We start from the raw sequence: 19,237 nt of genomic DNA on the forward strand, positions 1-19,237 counted from the left end.
TATCATTGACATATTTATTTTTACATATAATAAATCATTGTAATAAAGAGTAGTAAAAATATAAACATGTATGGTACATTACTGAGCAGCTGGTGCTTGGCCAGTTACATTGTTAACCTCTTGCTTTGAGCTATTGGTAGAATGGAACAAATTCCAGTGGTAAGAACTTTGACTTTGCATCCAACTCTTTTTTGCAGCCTTAATAGGGAGTTAAATTTTATACATATTTGGAATCATACATGTGTCTACCATGCTTGCACAACATTGTGAGATTGTTCCTTGTAGGTCATCACTCGCAATTTGATACCATGTGTGTGTTGTGGGGGTATTAAAATTTCTTTTGACAAATAACTTTAATATCCACGTTTTTTAAATCATCAGTACACATCATGCAAACTTCAAACGCATTTGAACATTTTGCGTTAGCAATACTTCTACCCATTGTTTTGGAATGTACACCATTCCTCCGCGTTTTATTTTTCTCTATTATTGCATAATCCCTCGCAGGGAAGGAAGCCGTACCCAGTAACTAAAATCTTCTGTTCCACAATAGAGAAGAAATCATTAACTATTAAGTGTTCCATCAAGTAGATCATTTGCCAGTTGTTATTTTGGCCTACACAGTGGTCTGAGCAAAATAATGAAGTATGAGTCTCACCTTGCTTAAGTTTGTAGTTATAAATTTAGGAGACTTGAATGACATTGTTTACAAGTGTCAGATCTTGGTACAACAAATCTCAAATTAAATTCAGAATTTAAAATGTCACGATAAAGGTGCAGTGTCACAATAACATTCTTAATGCATTCAAGTTCCCACATATTTCTATACTTATGTCTGGTCTGACATTGTTTTTGGCTTTCATGTCCGAAATAATAGTTTTCCTACTTCAGAAATGTTAAAATATTTTTTTTTTATCAGCTCTTTGTTCTAGTATTTTACTGTCACGTTTTTCATGTAACCCTCGCGAGCCTTCCAAAGGCCTCTTAAACTTGAAGGATCTGAATTCGATGCAGCGTAATCATAAAAATTTTGCATAATGTTTTCTGGTTAATGAGGATAGATCCTTCTTCTCTTGAAAGGTAACAGCAAAAGCTACAATGTCTTTTACATATGTCTTCACTCACCTCTCTGCGAGAAATTTCACCCAATTTGATACAAGAGTTCACCAAGAATGTTTGTGTGTTGTAGTCCCACTTATAAAATTGCTGGAAGTTCCGAAGAGATTCTCCATGGTTGATCATATTTGAATTGATAAGAACATACTCTGCCCTAAAATAATAGACAACTTTTGTTGTCTTTTTTTTCTTAAGAGTGGGATTTAAAAAAACTGGCTAATTAGATGTATTCTGAAGTCATGATAAGGTACCTTCTTAATTGATGCGTCCATCATGATAGACATGAGGAATCCATTAAATATGGTGATGTTCAATAAATTGAAAAATAATTTTCGGTTCTTCTTAGTTGTTTTTAGGATGAAATCGTTGAATGATATCATCATATCTGCGATCAATAATACTCTTGCCTCTTTAATGAAGCCATTTTTCATATCCTTAGTTGCACCCATGTCCTTGCAATAATCAACTACTGTGTTTGGTTCTAGGTTTGTTTCTTCTATTTGCGTTGTTACCTTCATTTCATGCATCTGCACTGTTGAGATCATGGTAACATTTCTCCTTTCACATCATTAGGCAACAAGTAAATTTTCATTACTTAGACTACTAAGACTATACACTCACCTTTTTAAATGTTTTTGTAAGCATCGTAATCCTTTATTGTTGAACCTAACCGTGCCCCACACTCCGCTTTTGATGGTCATGTAACTAGGATTAGCACAGGACTAGGATACTAAATTATCTGCAAAGAGTACATGGAATGTTTTCCAGATAGGGCTGCATAACAGTCTGACTCGCTTTAACAAGTTTGGTAATCCTCATACTCAAGAGTTATGCTTAGTACTCCACCTTGTATAGATTAGGAAATCCTAAAAAATTCCTGTTTCACTATCATACATGACAAATATTTTGATTCCAAGGCATTTACGCTTAGAGAGAATTTACTGTATGAAACCAATGCATCCCTTCCACAGCATTAGACTTTTTGGAGAATATTTTAAATGTCTAATGCTCTTCTAAGAGCTTCAATGATTGTACAAAGTTAATAGAGTATGTCATCTCAATTTACAAGTTTATTGTGATCTAAATGTATCATTTGTAAAAATTTGTCTTGGCTAAAAACTCCAAAAGTATGAGTTTCTAGTAACCAATACAACTTTTAAGTTTTTTTTTTCAATGAGATATGGAGGAAGAAAGTTAAAATAACAAAAAAATTAATCAGGATTGGTTTATACTCAACACATCTTTAACTTGTAAGAACTCAGATGGCTATTATAAGTTATTTGCTGATTTGACATTTTTGATTGTAAACCATTATTCTTATACTAAGGCCACATATTTAATTAGGTTAGTCCTGTCCTACTTGATGTGACGTTGTCTTTGTTATTTTTTTTATGAACTGTAATTTGGCAATAAAAACTATTTGATTTTCGGATTTAAGTTTCTCTGCCATTAAGTTAATTTTTAAGGTAATAAACCATCAAGTATGCTAGTCATGTAAGAGATTACAGTTGCAAAAATTGTTTTCCTGATTTTTTGGTTTGTTATTAGGATTGTCAATAGTTTGAATCCAGTTTTGCAGCCTTGAAAGATCTCAGAGGCTTCTTAATAGAAGATATTTTTTTTACTTTTTAAGTCAAATGATGCTGCTGCAAGATGCAATGTATAATGACTTAAAAGTTAAAAATTCTGAGTTTGAGCGTATCTCGCCATTTTACAGGTCTTCTGAAGCCAAAAACTATTGTTTGCTACTGCTGTGTTGTAACAAAACTTTTTTGTTTACGATGTTTGGACTAATATTTTTATTTGTTTTTTCCAGATTCCACACAATGAATCAGACTGGATGAACATAGATAGCCATGGGTTCCAAAAACACCAAATGTAAAACAGTGTTGGCGCTATAGATGGATAACACATACCAGTTCCTCAACCTATGAAAAGTTGTTGCTACTTCTTCAACTACAAAGGCTTTAACAGCACTGTTCTATTTGCTCTGGCAAACTTTACAGTCACTGCCACAAAATTGAGTGGCTGGGTTGCTTTGTGCTATTACCAGATGGTCATCATCATCATCATCTGACGATTCCGTTATCACGGGTCGTCGTACACAGCCTCCTCCACTTTTGTCTGTCATTCCAGGTCTCCTCTTCCTCCACCTGCATTTTCTGTAGTCCCCTTCTCTCTATGTCTTTCCACACTTGGTCCTCCCATCTTCCTCTCGGTCTTCCTCTTGGTCTTCTTCCTCCTTCTCCAGTGCTATTCTAGGCATTCTATTATCTCCCATCCTCTTTACATGCCCCATCCACTGTATTCTTCATCTTTCCATTGTCTCTTGCAGTGAAACTACCTTCAATCTTTCTCTGGTTATTTCGTTCGTTATTGTATCTCTTCTTGTAGTCTTCTCTATCCCTCTTAAAAATCTCATTTTTGCAGCTTGCAATCTGCTTAAATCATTTTTAGTCCACGTCCGCGTCTCTGCTCCATATAATAAAATTGGTTGGAAATACGATTTATACATCAATACTTTTGATTCTTTCCCAATGTTCCAACTCCACACAATCTTCTTCACCATATTGCTTTCCACTCTTCCATATTCTGTTTCCTATCTCTTCTCTTATTGTGCCCCTATCTGTTATGATACTTCCTAAATAACAGAAATTCTTCACCTTTTCAAGTTTTTTTCCTTCAACTAACACGTCTTTGTTATTTCCTTCCCTTCTCTCTACTTTCATTACTTTACATTTTTGTATGTTCATCTCTAAACCATATTTCTTCGCCACTTTTGCCCATTTGTTCAACTCTCGTTCTAACTCTTCTTCCCTATTTTCCCATATCATTATGTCATCCGCATATGCTATCGTCTTAAGTTCTTCAGTTCTTCTGCTCCTCTGTTTCCTTGTACTGTTTCCATTACCAGATGGTGCAGACTCAAAATAATCTTTATACAACAAACTAAGCTAATGCCCCCCCCCCACATAATAATTCAAACAAAATGGTTATGACACCTTTCATTCAGTCTAATGCTGAGAAATAGCCTGTGGCAGTGTCACTATTCTTGCAGATATCTTTGTAAATTTCTAGAGCAATAAACACTGTCACGAAATCACAAGACAATATGATCTCCCAATTAAATCAACTCTACCCCATTTACATCTTACATTTACCATTCGATATAGTCCTTAAAGATCTACGTGATTGTTCAGTCGGCTTCCAACTACCTTTATCGTGGTTGATCACTTTAATGCACACCAATGTTAACCGAGGTTGTAACCATTCTAATCAAAGGGGATGTATGATTGTGAGTTTGTGGGATAGGTTTGGTGAATATTATAATCTGTATGACGGTTTGATAAGAGATGCAACTCGGATTTTGAGAACATCAGTTGGAAAACCATCTTGGAAGGTTTCATACCGTAATTCGGGGTAAATGGGGCCATTTTTTTATTTTCAAATAACTTTCTATCTATATAATATTTCCCCTAAGCTATAGGCTTAAAAGTTGGTACTATTGCTTAGGTAGGGAAGACCCGGGCAAAGTGGCCACTCTAAGGGTTTTTTATTTATTATTTATTCAAAATTAAATTTGTTAAAATAAATATTATGTGAGTATATTACATATTTAGTTACCTATCTATTGGTATAACTGAGAAACACTATAAGTATCACCTTTGTATTAAAAAAATTTTTTTTCAATTTACTGCAAAATGGCCACTTTACCCACAGGGGTAGGGCAAAGTGGCCATATGTGGCAACTTTGCCCGTTGTTGTGATAAAGAGCAAACATAATTATATCAAGATCATAAATTTATTACAAAGTATTATTGGACTACCTAATATAAAACTGGAGTAAAGAATATAAGAAATTGGCAAAAAATTAAATTGGCCTAAATAATTCAGTTTAGGTTTTCTTCTTAATGGCAATGTTCGCACAAGAAGCCGTCGTCCTCCTCCTCACAACCTGCACAAGCTTCGTGGGCCCAGCGGTGGCATTCAGAGCATCTTACCCATCCTTCACAATCCTTTGAACAGGAATACAGTTCACTGCAGTAGAGACAATCAGCGTCACTTACATCACTGTCAGAGTTTTCTTCAAATTGTAGTTGACGTTTCACTTTTACTCCACACTTCCTTTTTTTATTTCCCTGTTCTGATTTGCTTGATACTGCGACTGTGGATTTTCTTTTGGACGAAACCTTTCCTTTTTCTTCTTTCTCCCTTTTCTTTTGTGCCTTCAAAGTCCTTCTCATCTCCTTTTCCCTTTCTTTTTCTTCTTTTTCCTTTTTTGCTTGTTCTAACTCCAATTTATATGGGCTTGAGGTCAATACAGCAGCGGTTCCTTTTTTCCTGTTTGTCTTCTTAACAGCTTTTGTTTTAGGTAAAGGAATTATATCCTTTGGACTTACAGCAAAGGAAGGTCCTATTAGTGAGCTGGAAGAAGGCCCAGGTTGTGAACTGGAAGAAGGCCCAGGTTGTGGACTGGAAGAAGGCTCAGGTTGTGGACTGGAAGAAGGCCCAGGTTTTGAACTGGAAGGAGGACCTTGTTGTGGCTTGGAAGTTGGTCTTGGTTGCAGTAGGATTTCTTCTCCAGGTTCAGATTGAACTTCTTGATCTTCAAACGGTAGGCATATACCTTCTTGAGGTGATTCAAGTACGGGGTCTTCAGTTTGACATGTTTCACGCTCTTGTTGAACAGGTCTGAACTGTTGAGGAAGCACATCGGTGCATTCGGCAGCAACGTAATCAGCTTCTGTGAAAACATCTTGGTTTAGTGGCACAATGCCACACTTGCGAAATCCGTTTATAGCTGTGGCTGGAGTTGCTGCCTTTAAAAAAGCTTCTCCAAGAAGTCGGCCCACTTGAAACTGGGTCACAACCCTTCCAGGATTGTTTTTTAGAAATTTTTCAATAGCTTGAACATAGAATGTATTGAACGGACCCATAAACGAGACATCTAAAGGCTGCATTTTGTGCGTACAATGTGGCGGTAAACAAACAACGGTTGTATGGCTCTCCCTTGCCTTTTCAATAAATGCCAGGTTCTTTGCATGGGTTGAATGACCGTCTAAGATTAACAAGACTGGGTCGGAAGCTGACGGTTTGGCATGAGTCAGAAAATGCTCAAACCACTGAAGAAAAATCTCGCTTTGCATCCATCCAGATGGGTGACAGACAACCATAGTTCCTGGTGGAGCACCATCTTGAAGTTCTGCTTTCATCCTAAGTCTTGGAAAAATCACGAATGGCGGAATAAAGTACCCTCCAGCTGACATACACACAACAAAGGTTGATAGCTGACCTCTTTCAGCCGATGTCAATGTACCAACTTGACGCCTACCCTTAAGAGCAAGAATCTTGGAGCTCTTAGACTGAACAGTCATGAGACCTGTTTCGTCAACATTGAAAACCCTGTGCGCAGGGTGGAATTGCTTCTCTTGAACATCCTTAAGGATATTAAAAAACCTTGTCACATTATGTTTATTAAATGCCTGAGCCCTTGCTGCAGAAGTCTGCTCTGGTTTCCTTAAACTAATTTCGGGGTGCCGATCTCTGAATCCAGCAACCCAGTCTAAGCCAGCCAATTTTTTTTCACGGTTAAAATTGTTTGGAATGCCATTTTGTACAGCTAGGTTGTACGCTAATGACCGCAAATCTAAAATGGTGACTCCAAAGAATCGGACCTCTAGATCTAATACGTGTCGCACCAATTCTGCTTCTTGTTCTTCTGTGAACACAGGTCGGTATTTTCCTAGTACCTTTTTGTTGCTTTTTGCATCGACATTCTTATCAAGGACCCTCCTCTTTAGAGTGTTTCTAGGAACAGAGAAAATTTTTGCAGCAGTTGAATACGCCATTCCATCATTTTTAACAGCTTCAATAGCTCTCTGCATCGCAGCTGCATCCCATGATTGCTGCTGGGTTTTCCTCACGTATTTGTAAACCATTTCCAAATCTAAAACAAAAAATCTAAGTTGGCTTCCTAGTATATGAAATTATATCAATATAAGTATTAATTTTGCTTTTTTTTGTTGCTCTCTCTTACAATGTTTAGTAGGCATTATAAAAGTGTTACATAGGTTACTAGGCATATAATTAAAATTTAAATATATTATACTAAGTTAGGTATATAATAATAATATGTTGCCTGTTACTGTCATGCCTATTAAATATTTAAATCAGATATATAGACGTAAAACAGCCTATAATGTGGGTAAAATAATAGTAAACTCTTGTTTAATCTATAACATATTATTATTAAGCAATGTACATTGCTAACTACGATATTCAATAACACTATGTAATATAATATTGTTAAATATAAAAGGTTTTATAACACAGCCATTCTTTAATACACTTTAACGGTTTTTGCACGAAATCAAATCCGATAACATTTATTTAATTACAAAAATTAGAATTTACATACTATACTTCAGAGTAGCATAACATTAAGAGAATAATAATAATGGATTGTATGAATATCCCAATAGAAACAATCACGGGCAAAGTGGACATCTTGGCCACTTTGCCCACTTGCCTGAATGGCCATTTTGCCCTAAGCGACGCCATTAATTTGGATCGCTCTACAACAAAATCAACTGAACCTATAAACTCAACTGAAACATAAAACTAAGGGTAAATGTATACGTTTCTTAAGCAATGTGCTTGATAAACCTCGGGGAATCAAAATATAAATACAAAAAAATATAGTATTAAGTACATACCTTAGATCACCAGTAGGAAAAATCACTGTTTTCTTCATAAAATCTGCAAACACAAACAATCGGCTTCCACACTTTCTCAGAACACGTGTAACGGGCTGCAACGTAAGTGACCTGACTGCCGCTAGGTAGCAGCACCTTACAGACAAAATAACCCCTACTGACCACTTTGCCCGTGCTGGCCGCTTTGCCCGTGTCTCCCCTACATATTTACAGATTTCCCCCTCATTAACATTTATTTAAATAAATAACTTTTTATTGCTGTCCCTATTCCCCCTGATATTAATTATAAAATTGTTTGTCTGTTTAAATGGTTGTGAAGTGTAGCGTACGCTAACAACAACAACCGTACTGTTCAGCATAAAAATATTTCTTCTTTATAATAAAATTCATGTAGAAGAATTCGGAAAACCAGAACCGGCTACCGAAAGAAATCACAATAGGTTGAAGAAATCATTTTTTGGCATTTTCTCCCCCAACATAGCATGGTTTTACCGGTACGGGAAAACCTCTGCTCGAACCGAGTTACGAGTCAGTGTGGGACTAACTGCCACGCACACCGACCACAATCGATGCATATCAGGCAACTTCCCACCAATAGCTCCGGTATCACACCACTGTGGTTACCCACGCCTTCCACAGTTAAACAATAATAAATTGATAACGGTCATAATATACTGCCTGTAAATGTTCTCAATTCAGCTGACTTCACCAGTTACACTTAAGTCCTAGGCACAGAAATCTATCTGTCAGTACAACTATTTTATAATTAATATTTTATCTAACTATAAATCAACATCAACACTAATTATCGATATAGCATAATTAATAAGCTTCCTAATCTCTTATTCTAGCAATAATATTTAATCCTGGTTGCTCTAATTGTTACGTCAACAAAGGCTAAGTTAGTTTACTACAGGGTGAGCCAGTCAAACCGGCGATTTTTAATGAGGTGTAATGACTTGACCTGCATATTGGAAAAATCATTTAATACTAAAAATTTAAAGTACACAACTGGAAATTTAGTTTAAACTCACCCAAACGTGATTTACAGTTTACTTTTTAAAAATTGTGTCACTTAAGTGATGCCCATTAGAATTTAGACATTGATCCAGTCTTGAACGAAAGTTATCCATAGTGTCTCGGAGCATTCTCAAAGGAATAGCATTCACTTCATCACGAATTCGTTGCTTCAGATCCATTACAGATGCTGGTCGGGTTTCAAAAACTTTTGCTTTTAAATAACCCCACAGGAAATAATCGCATGCGGAGAGATCTGGCGATCGTGGTGGCCAAGAAATGTCCCCATTCCTGCTGATAACACGATTCGGGAACAAAGCTGACAGTTCATTCATAACCACTCTTACCGTATGACTGGTAGCTCCATCTTGTTGGAAAAACGTTTGTTCATTCACTGGAAAGTTTTGAAGTGTAGGAACAAAAAAGTGTTGCAGCATATAAAGATAACGCTGTGAGTTAACTGTAATTGCATTCCCATTATCGTCCTCAAAGAAATATGGGCGAATTATTCCTCTTGACGATATTGCACACCACACAGTGACCTTAGCTGAGTGGAGAGGCCTTTCATGCATGGACTGAGGATTTTCTGGTGCCCAATACCGGAAATTTTGTTTATTTACAAACCCGCTCAGATTAAAGTGCGCTTCATCACTCATCCAAAGATTATGGATGAGCTCTGGTTCATCCTCAATCAACTGTAACATTTGCTCACAAAAATGCAACCGAATACCATAATCTTGTACGTTTAGAGCTTGCACAATTTGTAATTTGTAGGGATGATAATTCAAATCTTTATGCAAAATTCTTCGTACCGAAGTGAAGGAAATCTCTAATGCTGTGCTATGGCGTCGGGCAGATCGACGTCGACTTCTTTCCACTGCTGTGCGCACTGTATTCACATTCTCAGGTGTTCGCACTGTTTTCATTGATCCGCCTTTTTTTTGGTTGTTGAACCTGACGATTCAAAATTCTGAATCCAGCCTTTAATAGTGTGGGCTGATGGCACAGGAGCACGAGGAGGCAGGCGGAAATGACAGCGAAAAGCACGTTGAGCACCGACGTAACTTTCACCGCCAGTGTAAAAGGCTTTAACAGCGAACGCACGCTCTTCACCGGACCAACGCTGCATGGCGACTAAACTTCCCAGTAGGGAGGACAAGAATAGCGGTGACCTTCACTTCTCCCCCCTCCCATCACGCAGCCGGACTCGTCTACAAATCGCCCGTTTCACTGGCGCACCCTGTACAATAGTCATAAGTAAATATTTTGTGATAATAAACAATGTATATGTACAAACGAACCCATGTCTACCAGTTCTGTGAGAAATACAATAATAATAATAATAATAAGAACACCAGTAACCTATAACATGCAAGGCAGTGAACAAGATAAATTATTGTAACATAAGTATAATAGAGTAAAATAATATTTTCATGCTAATCCAATAGATACATAATAGATACGATACCATATAACAATACATAAAGTAATAAATGACAAAATTAATAACTCATGCACCCTACAGCTAATCAATATATATTTATAGTAAGCAAATACCCGTCATGCATTCTTTAAACAAAAAACTCGACTCCAATGCGGTGTTCCGATTCTAAATAAAATAAATTTAGGCTGCTCTCCTTACCCCACATGCACGTCACGACCTCAGGCTCCCAATCAAAGGCACGTAACCCGCCTGCCGGCAAGACATCAGCCTTCAGAAACTGAGCTGCAAACTACGCACGAATGAGCTCCCATGCTGCATGGAACAGCATTGTAGGCTCCAAGTAGATCAAGACCTTGCCAATTATACGTCTACCAAGGCTCTAAGTATATACCCAAGGTCAAAGCTATATGTGTATACCCAAGGTCAAGGGAAGATCCACAATTACCAAGCTTATTCCACAGAACAATACGATTACACCGTGCGGTCATACTAACCCAGATCCAAATTTCCTTTATGATGACTTACTCATTAACCACAAAATCCCAAATATTTCAATTACTTATTTATGTCATGAACACAACATTGATCGGTCTACTAACCTTCAAGGTCAATCGTCCACCTACCTTCCTTTGCAAATCATTCAAAAGAATAAGCCGATCATATTGCTTAAAATTTATAAGGTTACAAACCTAAACTAAACCCATATTACTTTCATAATCATATGTACCACTACAGCTACTTACAACATTTCTCCTGTTAAAAAGTTCATTACCCCAACATACTACACTTACACACTAAAAATATCATAATGAACATTATGTGAACTCAAGTTAGCATAAAGCCATAGATCACATTTAACACTGTGATACACTGCGTCGTTCCTGTCGCCTGCGCTGCGATGTTGTCCTCTCCAGGTTGTTCACTCAGCCTGGTCACCAATGTCTTGTGTCGCTGCTGACTGCTATATCTCCTGTTCCAAGCTCGGAACTGCTTCCTCTTTCTCCACTGCTTCGTCTGGCTCGTCCACCCGTAGTGTGGTCAACCTTACTGGAGGGGTATTCCTTTCCTCTGGCCTGCAACATCTGACTAGCAAACAGAATAATGCACACACACGTTGCCTCTGCCAAACTCCCACTACTAACAGGATTAAGGCAATTAGTCCAAGCACTGACTGAATCCTGGCGAAAGTGTCCATTTCACCACGTCTTACTCGTACAATTTCAAGGTCAATTGTCTGTAATACCTTCTTCAAGTTTGCAAAGCTGTCCCCTGTTGTTGAACTATTCCTAATAATTTGATGTAGTGTCACTAAATCACTACTCACAACAGATGAATTATGATAACGTTCCAATACTAGCTTCTCATTTGACAATAATAATGAAGGCACTTCCGGTATCAATAAAGAGTCCGTTAAGTTCCCATACGACATGGAACCTCTGTAATAAGGAAACAATACTATTTTACTAGAATATATATAACAGTTCGATGTACCTGGCAAAATACCAGCACCAGAAATTGCTATTGTCGTTTTCCGTACTTCATTAAAACAGTCTAATGTAATAAGCAACTCGCTTGGCACTGAATAAACCCAAAACCCTCCATTAAGAACTCGGTGGAATTCCGTTGGTATAGGTCCAGACAGCAGACGACGTTGACACACTTCCGGCACAATGAGTCCCCTCTCCTGGAACAGCAAGGCTTCGCAGCTTTCCTCCCGCCGTACTCGGATAGGGAAGACTGGATCACACACTGCCAACCTCCCTTTGGTGCAGCTCTTCAAATCCCTCTCAGTTAGCGTTGCATACCTCTGTTGGTCATTGGCCACCGCCAAGTAATCACTCACACCCTCAAGGTTCACATACTTATCAATAGTCTCAATGTAAACGGGAAATGTTAAAATTTTGTACAACACAAAATGACGGTCTACTGACTGAATTAGAACTTGAAAAATGATTCGTATACCGTCACTATACGCAACTGCATAGCCTTTGCATATAGAATAAAATATATGTACCATGCTGATGTCAATAGGTGCTAAAAGTGAATAACCTTTAGGTAACCTACGTACCAATTCCGTTAATTTAAAAGGTGATATCAGTACTGAACTAATATGACCTTGCGATACCTCATCTAATGCCCCTTGAATTTTGATTAATTCCGTATGTAAATTTTGAATAATAAACTCCATACTTCTTATTACCGAATATAACATATGCTGATATAAAATTGTTCTATTTAAATCCATAATATTATCCCGAACTTCTCCCATAACTTTTGCAATTTTATCAAAATTGTTATTCATTAATTTAGCAATGGTTTCAACATCCCCTTGCGTAACTCTCAACCCATCTTGTAATTCCTTCACGTAGGTTAACTGATTTTTATTCATGTGAACTATGTCCTCGTCCACTTTGGCTAAAATACCAATCTTTGTATTTAATTCGTTAAAATCATCTACATCTAATGTTCCAAACAAATACTTTAATCCTGTTCCAACTGAATCTATTAACCCTCTTTTCTTACGAGATCCGTTATCTGTGGTACTGACTGGCTCCCTAAATTCCATAAGAACACTGATTTGATTTAACATGCTCCTTAATTGAGCTATTCCCTGTCTTACTCTAAGAATTTCACCTTTTGGTATTTTGAGTTTATGCTTCAATAAATTCTTATCCAGATCTTGAACAAGTTTCGAGAAAGCTATGACCAAGTTATTGTAAGACTCCATGTCCAACGAGCTAGCTACTGTCCAATAATCCCCTGAAATCATTATGTCCTTTTCCTTAACAAATAAAACCCTCGTAGGTAGCAGACTACAATGCCTCTCTTTGCACTCCAACACATGGCCCCCATCTGAACACACTGCTCCTCCGGTAAATCCTGCAATATAGAAATAGTCCCTATTAACACGACGTCAACGTAAAGCTCAACCCTACACCATGCGAGTGTTAATTCCAATGTTAGTTTTACTAACTACACTCTAAACTTCGCTGCTCGATGACACCCATTATAGTTTCACGACATGTTATGGTAAAACTATTAACACTTCAGTATATAACGTTTTATCCTACGCGCTTACCAAGTTTTACAATTATTTACATATTTTTCCTCAATAATTTATAATTCCTATTCACACTTGAGAACCCTTAATCCTTAATAATACAAGTAATTTCCCAATACACAGATTTACTTCTACAGTCAAGAAAATATTTTCATCTTTACACTCTCCTACCAAGGAACTGCTGAATACACAAGGAATTGTCATCATGAATTTATTTACCTTAATCGAATTAATTTTTACTTTTTGACCTGGTATTATAACCATGCCTTCCCGTTTGCTCTACATTCAATTGATCCTCCTCGGCCCCATCCATCTCTGGAATGACCGGTAACCTAACGGAAACATCTGGCCTCCAATCTAAATCTCGGGGATCATCAATCATTGTTAAATTACCTGAACTATCACTCAAAGGACTAGGTACTGACTCTGAGCACACGCTCATAGGTGACAGTACCTCCTCTATGTCAGACACACTGGTCCCACATTCATCTATGTCACTAAATGTAGATTTCTTAATAGTCAATCCATCTAACCTATCTTTTGCAAATATAGGCCTAGATCTCCACAATAATGCATTTGCGGCTTCCCGCTCAGATTGCGGTTCACCACAAACCACAGATTCACCAACCACGTCTCCTATCTCCTCGTCCTCTGTGAGTAACTGTTCCTCTACCCATTTTGCCACTTGATCGTAATTCTTTATAATTTCATCCCTTAATTCATCCCTAGCTGGCTGGCTTCAACTTATTTACATTAATAATAACCTTCCTCGTAACCAATTGAACCTCATACACTACACTGGATATTTTACGTAATATTTCATGTGGACCTGACCAAAATCTACTAAATTTCGACCCTGGCGCATGCTTCAAAGCTTCATGATAAACATAAACCTTATCACCTGGTTCAAAGTCTACAGTCTTAGTACCCTTATCATAATACTGCTTACTCCGCATACGACTCTTCTGAGTCAAATCCGTGATGAATTTAAATGCCTCTTGTAATTTCTCTGCTAGACCTACACACGGTGAATCAGTTTGCAATGTACAATTATAGTCATCATCACTTGGTACGTTCATCTCCCTTCCATGCATTAGGTAGAAAGGAGTGGCGCCTGTGGCTACATTCTTTGTATTCCTCAACGCCATAAGAACATACGGTAAATGTTTATCCCAATCAGTAGGGGAGACCGGGGCACTATTGGACGTAATTTCATGTTTCACTTTATGCATTTTTCTATTTATGAAAACTGTTAGTTAAAAAATTTTAGTTTTTTGCCTTGTGTTTAGTTGGTCTTCTAGAACCCCACAACAAATTTTCTAGATAATTTGAGCACCCTTTTATGTGGATTATTTTTTTTTTATAAACCTCTACATTTTGTCCAAATTTGCCCCGTCGGGGCAGTTTTGGACAAAATGATTTTTTATTGGGGCACAATTGGACAGTGCTAAAAATTGGTTTAATTGGACATAAAAATAACTCATTTATAGGTTTCAAACATCATCTATATTTAAGTAAACATATATACAAACTTTATAACTGAAAAAAAACAGAAGACACACGTAAAAAACTATTTGAAATTAAAAGTAGTCAAATTTTCCTTGAAAACAAAGCAGTTTGCTGCTCTGGATGTCCCACCAATTATATCTGGTTGTCGCAGCTTGAACTCGATGTCTTTGGTTTCGACAAAGCTGACTTCAACATTTTCTGGGAAGTAAAACTTGTAAGAGTTTTGGTTCTTTTTGAGAAATTTCACACTGAAACCATCAGTCACATGCTCCTCTATTTGGCCAATAAAGTGGTAGATGGCCTTCTTAGAAGCAAACTTTGTCAGTATGAAGTCATTTGTGGCATAGTTTTTATCAGGAAGGTAATCAAACAGTTCTTCTTCATCCTCAGAAAAGTCTTCAGGACTAAGGCCTCCATCGTCTAGTTTTATTTGTATCTCATCTTCGTTGCTAGATGAGTCATCTTGATACAGCTTTCTACAGGCCCCCTCAGTTTTTTTCTTCTTACTTTCCTTTTTTACTGCCCTCTCTTGTTTTCTTTTTTCCACCAACATTTTCTTATGTTCTTTTTCTTTTAACTCTGCTACAAGAGCATCTTTCTCTGGAGTATCAGTCAGAATTCGCGAACGACCTTTTTTTTCGGCCTCGCCTTTCCTTTCCCTTAGGAACGTATTTGGGGTAAGGCATGACATCCTCTGGAGTAAGCGTCAATGTAGTAGGTCTTTTAACATTTACTGGTTGTGGCGTTGATGGGCCAGGTACATTCGGGTCAATAGTTGGCTTGTTTGATGATTGTGAGCCTTGTGGGTCGTCAGAGCTTTGGCTATTTTCCATCAACGGAAAGTCACATGACGTACCAGGCACTGGATTATGGTTGTTGGTTTCTTCTACTTGCGATGACATAACACGGTCAGTCACACTGGCACCCTTGAAATCATTGTCAGTGAACACACTGCGGCTGAGTGGATAGATTCCAGCTTTACGAAATCCACTTTTGATGTTAGATGCAGTGAAAGATTCAACAAATGGTTTAGCAGTAAGCTGAGCAATTTCTCGAATTGTAATCGTATGACCAGGATGTTGAGATAGCCAGAGATTGAATTCAGAACGTAAGCGCCTTTTAAACGGACTAAAAACTGCTACATCCAGCGGCTGACTTTTGTGCGTTGTGTGTGGATGGCTAGTGATCATATGTATGCCATGATCTCTGCTGTACATCACCACATCCAAGCCAATGTGGGACTCATGATTATCCAGGGTTAAAACCACGAGGTTTTCTTTAGAACATTTTGTGGCCTTTTGGATATGTTTAAGCGTCTCTAAAAAGAGAGCTGATGTCATCCAACCAGAATCAGAATAAAGAGCTTTGCTTCCTTCAGGTGCCCCAATCATGTAGGCAAAGTTTGGGCGTTTTCTGGGGAAAATGTAAATTGGTGGCAAGTAAGTCCCATCGGCGCATATGACGGCACAGAAAGTTATTTGCTCCCCCCTCTCTCCTGATACGACTTGGCCCACCTGTTTTGTTCCCCTTGCTGCAATCACTTTTGGCGCCTCCAGCACAGTACTTATTCCACTCTCGTCTAAATTTAAAATTCTTGACGGAGGAACTTCTACTTTTGCGAACAAAGCTTCTAGGTTGTCAAAATACGTTCCCACGTTGTGTTTATTAAAGCTAGTGTTCCTGGACAGACTAGTCTTTTCTGCTTGGCGAAGTGAAAGTCCTTGATGTCTCTTCATAAAATGGTTTAGCCATTCTTCTCCTGATAAGCCTGTAGTACGCCATTTAGCAGGTATGCGTTGATCGAGATTCAAAGCCAAGGCATATTTGAAGGCTAATTCCCTGGCCATCATGTAAGTTAGGCCATAGTTCATTCTGGACCTTTCAATGCAATAGTCTGCAATTTTTTGTTCTTGTTCAGGTGTAAATACTTGTCTTTGAGAGTATTTAGTGTTATAAACAGGGGCCATATCTTCTATAGTAACCTCTTTTACTGGCTGGTGCTCATCTTCAACCTCTTGAAATAAAGTTACATTTTCATTGCCCACAGGCTCATTGACATGATCCTCATTGTTAAGCTCATCAACTCCATTACCATTGTTAGGCTCATTAGCTATAAGACTATTCTCATTGTTGACTTCCTTTTGCTTTACTTTGTTGAGTCTGAAATGTAGGGTCGACTTTTTAAGCCCATGGGCTTCGGCAGCTTCTCTAATGGATCGGTAGTTACCATTTCTATAGTCATTTAATGCCGCTACTATAGATTCTTCAGAAATATTAGCCCTGTCTGTTTTCTTTATATACTTCCTAACCATCTTTAACCTGGAAAAACAAAAAAACAGTATGTAGCAATGACAAAACATAAAATAATGTTTTGTCCAATTGTGCCCCATACTTTTGTCCAAAACTGCCCCGAGGTAGGTTAAGATATAAAAATTGAAGATTACAGAAAGGAAGTGACATAACCTCAAAATGAATGAATTCATTGCATAGTCAGTTAAACTAACAATTTCAAAATAATAGACACAATTGTTTCAGGATAATACTTACTGTGAAAGAGATAAGTTTGTGAATATGCAAAATCACTTCATTTTGGGTAAAAAACATAAAATATGAACTCAATTTCTAAGAAGATGTGCCACAATAACCAAACTTTCCACAGTGAAATGTGACCGTCTCAGGCATACCAAAATGGGAAATTGAAGGGAGACAAAAATTTCCCTCTAGCTATAAAAGGCATTGTCCAATAGTGCCCCAGTCCAATAGTGCCCCGGTCTCACCTACTGTGGTTATCCACATAATGCGGTAACATGAGCAGCTATGACCGAATGTCTTCTTTCTAACAACCCATTAGTAGATGGTTTGAACGGTGTTGTCTGAAGTTTCTTAATCCCTAACAATTTACAAGTATTTTTAAACAAACTACTCAAAAAATTTGTTCCCATGTCAGTAAGTAATTTTAACACGTTGACTGCCACCAAGGAATATATTTTTGCTGTATCTGTAGGCCAAGGACTAATTTTATAAACTTCCTCTGTGCGCCATGAGGACCACCGGTGGCTCTCAACAGGTGTACTGAACTACGCAGTGAGGACCACCGGTGGCTCTCAGGTTATACATTTTTTAAACTTTTTTCACAGTATCTGTAAACACATTCCAGCAATTATATTTATACTAACTGATAGCTTATTAAATGAAGATAAAAAAGGTCATATGGTTATTGGATACTGTTTTTACAACTCAAAATAAATAGGCTGAAAAATTGGGTTTGTTTATTGTGGTTTACACTATAGGAATAGACTAAGTAAAACCCAGTTGTACAAGAACTTGTTTTATAACATGAGTAAAAGTTAAAAATTATAAAACCTTTATAGCCTTGAAAAATTAGATTATAATTAAAATAATTGAATGTAATAAGTACATCATGTTTGTATTCAGAACTTTAGATTACACACTAATATTACATGAATGGGCTTTTATGGGTTGCATTGAAACAGTTCAAACAAATAAATACATTGCACATGACACATTTTGTGGTTACTCTCTTGCACTGTTTCTGGGTATGTTCACGACCATAAGACTTTGAGAGAGTTTTGTAGCAGTTGCCGCATCTCCGACGTACTGAGCGTTTAGGACCCTGGATTTCGATAAGCTTATGTTTGGGAGTTCCTGCAGCTTGAGGTTCATCTTCCTCTCCCTCTTTGGTTTCAATAAGAGAATCTGCGATTTCCTGTCTGAACTGGGTGATTTGCATTTTCTTTTCATTCACAATGTTGTACAGAAGAAGTGAGTTCACCACTGCTGTGTTTAGAAGTAGTTCAAACAGTACTTTCTTATACCATTTTACGCAGCGTCGCAGAGGTCTAGAATATGAAGCCATTTGATCAGGCAAATCTATGAAAGATTTGGCCTTGTTGTAGTCAACCACACATCTTGGTTTTATTTTGATTCCTCGCCTTTGAGGAATCTCAATACATTCATCAGTATGCTGTGTCGTTATCATCATTACTTCTCTCTATCTTTCCATTTTATCACGACGACATTGCTATTGCTTTGTTTCCCCACAACATCACCCTTGTTTAGCTTTGCATTTGCAATGCATGCTGGGATTCCTCTTCTGTTTTTACGAAGTGTTCCAACTAAATGAGTGGAACGCTCTTTCAAGGTATGGACTAGAGCTATGCTGCTGTACCAATTGTCAACATACAGTGTTCGACCAGCATCAAGTAACGGGGAAATCAACTGCATCACAATGGCCTGAGCAAGACCAACTCTCCTTCCTTCGGATTTACCTGTGTACACCTTAAAATTCCAGGTGTAACCCTTTTCAGTGCATAGCTTAAAGATCTTAATGCCATAGCGGCTGGCCTTGTTAGG

General features: G+C 37.7%; 1 protein-coding gene across 1 annotated transcript; it reads right to left on the reverse strand.

Moving 5' to 3' along the window:
* Window positions 1-5,024: 5,024 nt before the first annotated feature.
* LOC124358492 lies at window positions 5,025-7,055 on the reverse strand. Its single transcript, XM_046810786.1, has one exon. It carries the CDS (start codon window positions 7,053-7,055, stop codon window positions 5,025-5,027), a length of 2,031 nt encoding a protein of 676 aa, XP_046666742.1.
* Window positions 7,056-19,237: the final 12,182 nt, after the last annotated feature.

Source organism: Homalodisca vitripennis, chromosome 3 (assembly GCF_021130785.1).
Source record: "Homalodisca vitripennis isolate AUS2020 chromosome 3, UT_GWSS_2.1, whole genome shotgun sequence".
Classification (NCBI taxonomy): Eukaryota; Metazoa; Arthropoda; class Insecta; order Hemiptera; family Cicadellidae; genus Homalodisca; species Homalodisca vitripennis.